Genomic DNA, 10,826 nt, shown 5'->3' on the forward strand with positions numbered 1-10,826 from the left:
ACCCTGTTGCAGCCCTCTAAGTACTAACCAGGACGGAGATGTCTTGGCTCCCAAGATCTGAAGAGACTGGGATAGTCTGGAACTTCCAAGTCAGGGCTCCGTGGTCTGTATAAAGGCACTTTTAAAATACAATTTAAACGCCTTAGTTGCCCATTGCCAGTTTATATGTCTGGGGAACAGAAATGGCATATCCTTATGAAATAGTCTTCTTTTCCACGTTCCATTGAACAAGCTTTTAAAGTATATATTAAGAGGATTCATGGGGAGGTGAGAAAGCTGGGGAAGACAAGAAATTAAGTCATAGAGAAATTTTGTGCTCTGTCAAGTTCCTACCACTGTTAGGTTCAATCGCAAATCCATTTTAGCTCTCAGGATATTGGGGGTGGGGGAAGAGAATACAGATAATGCATCTACACAACAAAGCTGAACCGGTTCTACGTTTTATTTCATTTATATGCCATCTTTCTCCCCAAGGGGGGACCCAAAGTGGTTTACTTTCTTCTCCTCCCCTCCATTTTATCCTCACAACAACCCTGTGAGGTAGGTCAGGCCAGAGTGTATGACTGGCCCAAGGTCACCCAGTAAGCTTCTATAGGATTCGAACGTGGGTCTCCCAGATCTTAGTCTAACGACCACACCACGCTGACTCTGTACATCAGGTTAACTATCAAAACTTGACAATATACATACACAAGCACACAAACAGCCTCTGGATCTGTGCTTTGTGAAGATTCTGGGGGAAACGGGGGGGCCAGACACAAAGCTACACCTTGGCTGAGTTCCCTTCCCTAACACTGCATACTTCACTGCCGCCTTGCTTTCTGTTCACGTGGCTAAACAGGTCCACAGACACAAAGCAAGACACACGATTACTCCATGCACAGGGACTTGTGCTGCGCTTGAGACACAAGCGGGAGACGTGTCAAACAGCCCCCAACCTGCACATGTGCAAAACCAATCGGAGGATTTCTCCCCATCGCCTGACTTGACTCAGCAAAGCTGCTTGGCTGGCTCAGACAAACTCTGGTGGCACCTTCCACCTTTAGCCTAAAAAGCTGGGGGGGAAACTCAAGCCTCTGAATGGTGGTTTTGCTGGCCTTGGTTCAACCCCTGCAGTGGCTTCCAATGACCACGCAAGCCGGCTTTTGCATTAAACAGAGCTGGGGCAGCAAGTGGCCTAGAAGGACTTGGGGAGGGGCTGCGGCTCACTGGCCAAGCATCTGCATGGCTGCATAGGGATGCCCGCCTCCAGGTGGGACCTGGGGAGCCCCCCTGTAAGGATCCAGAACTTACAGATCTCAAGGCTTTCATTAAGTGTGATCAAGCTGTAAGTTTTTACAGGTTCGTTGCAGCCTGTTTGGGCCAAGCCTTAATTAAAAGCACCTGGTGGCCTTGACCAGGGCATATGATGCTTTTATCTGGTTGCCAGCGAGCTGGGGGGGGGGGATACCAGAGAGTACGTACATACGTTGAGGCCTTGGTGACTGGTGGTATCAGGAGTCATTTCCTGCGGGAGCGCACAGGAGCAGAGCTCCGGCAGTAAGGAGCCCAGGGGGCAGGCACATGCAACAAGCCCCGCCCCCTGCTCCTAGCAGCCCTCAGTTGGGCCATGAGGAGCAAGAAGCAACCAGGTAAGTTGCAGAGCCCCCACACACACACCTTCAGGTACAAGCTCTCCCTCCTCTGTGAGGGCAGATCTGTGCACAAGGAGAGAAGGCAGAAGGGTGTCGTCCGATCTTGCCACATCTCGGGAACTAAGTGGGGTCAGTACTTGGATGGGAGACCACCAAGGAAGACTCTGCAGAGGAAGGTAATAGCAAACCACCTCTGCATCTCACTGGCCCTGAAAGCCCTTTGCTGGGGTGCCCGTAAGTCAGTTGTGACTTGAGGGCACTTCCGTATGTATATATTCAAACCTCTGACCTCTTTTACCATCTCTTCTTTGTAAGGGCTAATTGTATTTCAGATACACACACAGCTCACACTTTGAAATTTTTTGGATGGGATTCACACCTGACCTTTCTACCTCCATTTTTCTGCACACAGGATTTGCACTTAAAACATCTGTGATGGAATCCACCCTCTGCTTTAAACCCCCCCCCTTCCACTTTTAATCTTCCACCTTAACAAAGATTCTCGGTTATTCCGCCTGTCTGAAGAAATATACTGGGATTCACAAAAGCTCATCGTGAAATCAATATTGTTAGTGTTTAAGGTGCCACTAGGCCTTTGTTTTATTTCAATATCATCATTGTGGGTCACCATGAGTGTCAAATGACATGACAGTGCTTAACACCAATGCTCCCTCTCAGCTGTGCTGTCTTGTGAGCAAAAATTTTACTTTGTGAGCTGCTGGCATTACAGTTGTGAGCGAGGGATTTGTCTGCTGCATAAATCAGTTTGCTCTGAAGCCCCATCCTTCCTGAGCTAGGACAAAAATGTGTGAGCCGCTCTGTTGCTTGAATGATTGAATAAAGGCAGAATCGGTTTTTAATCTGCTGTGTCGGGAGTATTTGCTGAGCGTCTGCTTACATCCTCGAAGGGAACCCAGAGGCAAAAAGCCTCAGCAAAGGACCAGGACCTGGTGAGAACCCCAAGGCCTGAGAATGGGAGAGGGACTGTCCTTGGTCTAGACACACACCCCCTCCAGAATTACAGCTCATCTCCAGACAACAGAGCTCAGTCCACCTGGAGAAAATGGATGCTTTGGAGGGTGGACTCTGTGGCATTGTACCCCACTGAGGTCCCTGCCCTCCCCAGACTCCACCCCCAAATCTCCAGGAGTTTCCCAATCTGGATCTGGCAACCCTACGCCCCCATCTCCTGCCAGTCACCGGGGGGACCTGGCAACCCTAGGTTGGCCTGCAGAAGGTCCCAGGTTCAATCCCTGGCATATTCAGCTAAAAGGATCAGGTTGCAGGTGATGTGAAAGATCTCTCCCTGGCACCCTGGAGAGAGCGGCTGCCAGTATGAGTAGACAATAGTGAAGGACGGATGGTCTGGTTTAATATAAGGCGGCTTCTTGTGTTCGTGTAGGTTCACCAGATGCAGCAGCGGCACTGAAGTGAAATGAGAAGACTCCAGAGAGCTCCTGGCAAGGGAGAAGACAAGTAAAAGACATCCAGTAATCATTGTATGCAGACTCCATCAGCAATGGCAAAAACTGGAAAAGGGGGCGGGGAAACTCAACCCAAAATAGGACTGCGAACTCTCTTTGGAATCGTTTTGGTTTGTCTGTGGCTTGCCCTCTACAAACGGCTTTTTCTTGGAAAGTTAAAAAAAAAACCCATCATTTTAAAAGTTTTTTATTTTTTTAATAAACCTTGCAAAAGCATTACAAGAACACGGAGGAGGATTCCAACGCTGTGGAGACACACTGATGGAGAGAGACCTTCTCGGAGCCAAGTCCGTCTGGGGAAAAACCAGAGGAACGAGCAAGGGAACCTTTACCTTACCCATGTTAAAACTTATACTGATTTTAAAAAAATGTTTGTCTACGTTCAGACTTATAAAAGCAGCAATGGACCAGAACCAACAGGTTGAAATTAAATCAGAAGAGTTTTTGGCTAAACATTAGGAAGAACTTCCTGACAGTTAGAGGGGTTCCTCAGTGGAGCAGGCTTCCTCGGGAGGTGGTGGGCTCTCCTTCTTGGGAGGTTTTCAAATAGAGGCTCGATGGCCATCTGTCAGCAATGCTGATTCTGTGAACTTGGGCAGATCACGAGAGGGAGGTAAGGAAGGGTTGCCTCAGTGCTTAGTTCTTCTGGCCCTTCCTTACATACCCAGGGAAATGCTGATCACCACCTTGGGGTCAGGAAGCCATTTTTTTCCAGGCCAGTTTGGCTGGAGATCCTGGACGATTTTTGTCATCTTCTGGGCATGGAGCAGCGGTCACTGGGAGTGTGGGGGATGTATTTGTGAAGTTCTTGCATTGTGCAGGGGGCTGGACTAGATGACCGTGGCGGTCCCTTCCAACTCTATGATTCTACACTTCTAATGGATGCTGTCTGTCTCCAACCTTGCAAGGGCTCTCCCTAGCTAGAACACTCACGTCCTATCATATCTCTTTGGAATCGTTTTGGTTTGTCTGTTGCTTGCCCTCTACAAACTGCTTTTTCTTGGGAAGTTTAAAAAAAAACCCCATCATTTAAAAAGATTTTTTTTAAAAAAATAAACCTTGCAAAAGCATTAAAAGAACACGGAGGAGGATTCCAACGCTGCGGAGACACACTGAGGGAGAGAGACCTTCTCAGAGCCAAATCCGTCTGGGGAAAAACCAGAGGAAAGGGGAGGTGGGCATCAGCTCACTAGCCCGGCCCTTCCACCAAAACTGACAGCCAACCGGAATCCTGCCTTGAGGGATAAGTTGAAATTTAACTATTTGTTTTGGGTTCTTTTCTCTTTTTCTTTTAATGGGTGTGCCCCTGTGTGGCCAGAATGGTTCGTAAGCAGGACTGGGTTGTCCTGGGTTGTTTTGAATCTGATCATTTGTGGCTGACCGTTCCAGCACTCTGGGGCTAACGGGCTCGCTCCTTGGGCTGCAGATCCCCTGGGAGGTTTGGTGCTGACCCACAATGGTATTTCTCGCAAGCAAGAAGGCACTGGATTTAGTACGTCTAGGCAAGCGGCTGAAGGCAGTCTGGAGTCAGCATCCAACATCTATAAGAATGTGCAGTTTGGTCACCTGTACTCGTCGGAACAGGTATGCTTCATGTAAGTACCCATATCGATGGTCAGGTTTAGTTGAAATGCCATCATTATGTTATTTTACTTTATCTATAGCACACACACCCCTTCTCACTGACACTCAAAGCGGATTAGGATCTGGCCAGCCTGGATTCGAATCCCCACTCTGCTTGGGAGCTTGCTGGGTGACCTCGGGCCAAGTCACACACACAGACACAGTCAGCCTAACCTACCTCACAGGGTTGTTGTGTGGGTAAAATGTAGGAGAGGAGAGCAACGTTAGCTGCGTTGCGTCCCCACAGGGAAGAACGGCGGGGGACGAATGAGGTAAACCAATTGATCCATTTGCGAGACCCAAGGGTATTTTTCTTTCGCCTAGATAAAACCCACTGTCAGTGTTCCCTCTAAGCTGAGTTAGTGTGAGCTGGAAGGCCAGATAATGAAACTGAAGCTCAAATACTTCAGTTTTTTAGCCTCCGGCACACACATTTTTGTCTCAGCTCAGAAAGGAGGGCTCCAGAGCAAACTGATTCATGCAGCAGCCAAACTGCTCGCTCACAACTTTCATGCCAGTCGCTCACAAAGTAGAATTTTTGCTCAGAAGACTCCACAGCTTTGAGGGAGCATTGCCCACTGTAATAGCCAAGAATTTAATGCTGAGACTGAAGTAAAAAAGAAAGATATAGGGAGAGGGAATTTCCTGCAATGATACAAAAGTGGAAAACTAGAAGTGGGAGGACAGTCCATTCGTTTCCTTCGTTTTCAACTGCAGAGGATTAAAAGGCCGCTCGGCAAAGCCGATTGGTGTATCTGAGCTGATAATCGCTTATTTACAAATCGTGAGCGCAGAGAAAGCAGCAGCTGGAATGGCTGTCACGCCACACAGAAATGCGTCTGTCCCCGAGGAACTGAACTAAGTGGGAACAGTTCTCATTCTTCTGCAACGGACCTGGAATGCCGCGAAAAAAATGAGATTTTTCCAGAATTGGGGGGTGGAGGGTGGAACATTATAGTGGATTAAGAAATGGTCATAGTCCAAGGAGACAGATCGATGGGTGGCCGTGTTAGTCTGTCCGTAGCAGTAGGAAAGAGCAAGAGTCCAGGAGCACCTTCAAGACTCACAAAATTGGTGACCGGTAGGAGCTTTCGTGAGTCCGGCTCACTTCTTCAGAAGCTCCCCCCCTGCCACCAACTTTGTGTCAGTCTTTGTCTTTAAGGTGCTACTGGACTCTTGCTCTTTTCTGCTGCTATAGTCCAAGAAGACATGGGTTCAAATAGTCACACAAATGTTAACTTCTCAGTGTTGTAACTTCTGAAAAGTGAGATGCTGGCACTGAAGCCACTTGAGAAGGTAGGAATACCGTCACTCCTTGTGGCAGGAAATTTCTCTGCACATGGTCAGGGGCATCTTTATTATTTATCCTCCGATCCCAAAGCTGACACAGAGCTTTCAGGGCTAGGTCTGGGACTCATCCTTCGGGTGAGACAGGTTCTGACGGCATGTCTCGTCCCAAGGAACCATTTCCCCCTGGCCTCAACTTTCCATCTTTAAAATGGGGGTGTGCGTGACCCCGATAGTTCTGTAGTGAGGATGAACAAGTTAATCATGGCAAGAAGCAACTGGAAAAGATATAAACGACACTCCCAGATTTCTCCCAAATGTATGCTTTGAGCAGGAGGTTGAATTGAGACGTAGCCGTGCTGTTGATGCTTGAAAAGAAGCGTTACAGAGTTGAGCAAGCTTGTCTGTTTTTAAAAGGGTGGTCAGTTCTATTGGTCGGGCTGTGCCAAGAACCCCCGCACCACGCAAAAAGTGGCACGTGGATGGCAGGAAACAACAGTGCCGTAAAGACTATTCTGTTCGTTTCCAAGAAATATTGATTTATTTAAAGCAGTTTAATGGCACTTCTCCACCCAGTTCAGGGTGTAACCTGATTCTAGGCAGATTTAGAAGTAGTCCCCATTGTGTTCGAGAGTGCTGCTAGTAATGCTCTCTCTAAGCTGCAGAGTCCTGTGAGCAAAAATTCTACTTTGTGAGTTACTAGCATTAAAGTTGTGAGCAGGCGATTTGGCTCCTGCATAAATTAGTTTGCTCTGGAGCCATCCTTCCTAAGACAAAAATGTGTGAGCTGGAGGCTGAAAAACTGTGAGCTAGCTCACACTAACTCAGCTTAGAGTGAACACTGGCTGCTACCCATAGTCTGAGCGCTCCTGCAGGAGCGCACAGGAGCAGAGCTCCGGCAGTAAAGAGCCCAGGGGGCGGGCACATGCAACAAGCCCCACCCCCTGCTCCCAGCAGCCCTCAGTCAGAGCAAGAAGCACCCAGGTAAGTTGCAGAGCCCCCCAGTCCAAAACAATCCAGTGGCACCTTTAAGACCAGGTTTTATTCCGGTACAAGCTCTCCCTCCTCTGCGAGGACAGATCTGCACGGTCCCCCACCCAGTAGCGAGCAATCCAAAACAGTCCAGTGGAGCCTGAGCAGTGGTGTTGCCTTCTGACACACTTCCGGTGATGTCAGGGGGGGTGGCACATGCAAATAAGTTATGATAATGAGTTGTGCTAATGCGCTCCTGCACCTCTTTTTCTACTAAATGACCCCTGGATTTAGTGGGGAATCCACTAAAAGCCCCAATAAATGTATTTAATCATATGTAAGACTAGGTTTTTTCCAAGGGGTACCATACCCGCCCCCTAGCCATTTCATTTAATTTCTTGACACCTTTGACCACACACTACTCACCGTGTGTGCCTGTGCACTCCCCCCCCCCCCAAGCAGCCTCCTGCCTTCCCTTGCTCGTATTAATTGCTCGTGGGCCGGATAGGAGCCCTCGATGGGCCGGTTTCAGCCTCCGGGCCTCATGTTCGACACCCTTGATTTACGCTTTTTGGCTGGGCCAAGATCTCAAAACAAAGCCTTTCCCCCATCACCTGTCTGGCATTTCTTTTATTTTATTTTATGCCCCCCCGATGGGGATTTTTTAATTGCATTTTCTATAGACTACAATGAAATTAGGGAGGGAATCTACAAACTATAGGAGAAAGTAAAGAAAGCCCACTAAAAACCCAAGAGATGGTGGTCATACATACTGCTTAAGTTAGCTTTTAACTCAACATTTGATTCCAATTCATTGAATGTGGTCATCTGATAATCTATTAATACTTAAGTAAAAATTTGAACACCATTGTATCTGACTTCTTAAAGAGTAATAAAAGAATTACTTATAACAAAACATTGTGAAATTCATGTGCCTTTTCAAGAGTCAATTTTTTGTTTCTTGTCCATAAATTTGAAGATTGTGCCTTCGGTTACAACCCATCTGTAGGGGATGTTGTTCTTCTGTAGAAATAAAACCGAGTCTCTGTATTTTCTTCTTTTCCTTCTTATTTCAAATGGGATGTCCTTCAACACTTTTATTTCTTTGTCCTTGACTTTCAATGTGGTTCCATTTGTCGCTTTGAGAATTTGATCTCTCACTTGTCTTCTGGAGAATATTATAATAACTTCCCCTGGCAGATTATTCTTTCTTGTAAAATCTGAATACAACGTATAGATCGTATCAATTTTGCTTTGAAGTATGTCCGCTTTTATATCTGCCATAGGGCCTAAAGCCTCGCTCATAATCTCCTGTCTGGCATTTCAATAGCCCAGGACATGGCACGGACCTTGAAGTAGAATCATAGAATCATAGAGCTGGAAGGGATCTCCAAGTTCATCTACTCCAACCCCCTGCACAAGCCCAGGACATGGCACGGACCTTGAAGTAGAATCATAGAATCATAGAGCTGGAAGGGATCTCCAAGTTCATCTACTCCAACCCCCTGCACAATGCAGGAAATTCAGAAATATCTCCCACACACACACACACAGTGACTGCTATTCCATGCCCAGAAGATGACAAAAAAACCTCCAGAAGTAAAATATTATGCTCTGCTGGAAAGGTACGGCTGTTCTCCAGGATGGAAAACGTCACTAGCAGACAACAAGCAAAGCTTCATATTAAGAATGATTCACCTGAGTTCATGCAAGGTCACAAATGCACTTGTCGAAAAATTAATCCCCTGAAAGGCTGGTTCTTCTGTCCAATCATGAAAAAGTTCTGCCTCAAATGAAGAGAAATCTGCTCAATCCCTTTGGAGCAGTCAATCAATCCAATGGAACAAATTGCACTAATGAACCTCTCCAGCTAACTAACACAACCTTCTTGCTTAGGGAGAGACTAATTTGGAATGGGGAGTTGAAGACACACAGTCAATGGTGTCATACAGCCCCACTTGAGAACCTGGAAAGGGCAGTATATGGACCAGCCGTTCCAGCCATAGATACCATTTCACAGTTTCTCTCGGTTCTTTCCTTCTCTTTCCAGAACCGCAGTTACCACCAGGTCTTTTTGATGCTGAACCAAATCCACTGGAAATTTCTAGTCATTGGTTCCTACGGCAGCACATGCAGTGTGCATGACTCATGCATTTGTCTCTGACCGTGTTTTTCCGTTTTCTGGCCTTTTCAGATGTTTTCTTAAATACATGCCAACTGCCGGAACTATTTCACTCCTGCTCTGCTACTATAGCAACTTGAGTTTCAGTCGAGTTCTGAGACTAAGAACAGTGGTTGTGACTTTTTTTAGTTGTTAGGAATAATTCTTTTATTGCTGCAGTATCCTGACCTTGTTTACAGAGAAGAAGAAGAGGAGGAGGAGATTGGATATATATCCCACCCTTCACTACCCAAAGGTGTCTCAGAGCGGCCTTTCCCTTCCCCTCCCCACAACAGACACCCTGGAAGGCAGGTGGTGCTGAGAGAGCTCTTGACAGAAACGGCTCTTTTTCCAAGAACAGCTCTGACAGAACTATGGCTTGCCCAAGGTCATCCAGCCAGGTGCAAGTGGAGGAGTGGGGAATCAAACCCGGTTCTCCCAGATTAGAGTCCGCGCACTTAACCACGACACCAAACTGGCTGCCTTATACTGAATCAGACCTTTTCGGTCCATCAAGATAAGGATTGTCTACTCACACCGGCAGCAGCTCTCCAGGGTCTCAGGCAGAGGTCTTTCACATCAGCTACGGCCTGGTCCGTTTTGACTGGAGATGCCGGGGATTGAACCTGGGACCTTCTGCACGCCAAGCAGATGCAGATGACTGGGTGGTGAGCAATGCTCCCTCTAAGCTGTGGAGTCTTGTGAGCAAAAATCCTCTACTCTCTTCCCACTTTACAAATGAGGAGCTGGGTGTGACCGGCAGCCCAGTCCTAATCAGAGAAGCAAATCTTACTGAGTCCAAAGAGATTCTCTGTCCAATAAAGTGACCCAATTACAATAGCAGGCCAGCTTGCCCAATGGCCTTGTCCAGGCAGGCCTTAGACTTGAACCAGGATCCCTATAACCCATCTGTTCCTGTTCCCCAATTTTTACTATGCCCAAGATTTCAGAGCTGCATAATGTGGCGAATAGTTTGAGCGCTCCTCCCTAACATTTCTTATTCTGTTCTTTTGAATGTATCCTACACAGAGAAAACAAATTTGTCCTCCCTGCCCCAGGGAACCAAGAGATACCTGGTTGTCTCCAAGCGTGAGATTTGATTGTATAACCACACCCATCTTGGTTTTCTCTTAAGCCTCAAAGAGTTTCTTTGGAACTAACTCGGTGAGAGAAACATTCACTTTGAGAAAAAGCTCACTGAGGAAGGGAGCAGTGACTCACGAAAACTCAAACCCTGTCACAAATTTTGTTAGCCTTTAAGGTGGTACTGGGTTCAGTGCGAGGACTCTTATCTGAGAGTATCAGGTTTGATTCCCCACTCCTCCACTTACAGCTGCTGGATGACCTTGGGCAGTCCATAGTTCTGTCAGAGCTGTCCTTGAAAAAGAGCAGTTTCTGTCAGAGCTCTCTCAGCCCCACCTACCTCACAGGGTGTCTGTTGTGGGGAGGGGAAGAGAAGGGGGTTTGAAAGCTGCTCTGAGACTTTGAATAAAGGGCGGGGTATAAATCCAATCTCCTTAATCTATTCATCTTCCTCTTCTGTTCTCTCAAGGGTAGTTTCCTCAGACCTCTCTCAGCCCCACCTACTTCACAGGGTGTCTGTTGTGGAGAGGGGAGGAGGAGGAGGAGGAGGAGGAGGAGGAGGAGGAGGGGATTGGATTCGTA

At 47.3% G+C, this 10,826-nt stretch overlaps 1 protein-coding gene across 1 annotated transcript in view; it reads left to right on the plus strand.

Annotated features, from left to right (window-relative positions):
* Positions 1–4,437: 4,437 nt before the first annotated feature.
* The window catches only part of CA5A (carbonic anhydrase VA, mitochondrial), a 30,715-nt gene continuing 24,326 nt past the window's right edge, over positions 4,438–10,826 (plus strand). The window contains exons 1-3 of the mRNA XM_015424213.1: positions 4,438–4,444; positions 4,545–4,702; positions 9,051–9,135. Coding sequence (XP_015279699.1) covers positions 4,438–4,444; positions 4,545–4,702; positions 9,051–9,135 — 250 coding nt within the window. The remainder of the gene's footprint in view (positions 4,445–4,544; positions 4,703–9,050; positions 9,136–10,826) is intronic.

This window comes from Gekko japonicus, unplaced genomic scaffold (assembly GCF_001447785.1).
Source record: "Gekko japonicus isolate JY-2015 unplaced genomic scaffold, Gekko_japonicus_V1.1 scaffold1476, whole genome shotgun sequence".
NCBI classification, from domain to species: domain Eukaryota; kingdom Metazoa; phylum Chordata; class Lepidosauria; order Squamata; family Gekkonidae; genus Gekko; species Gekko japonicus.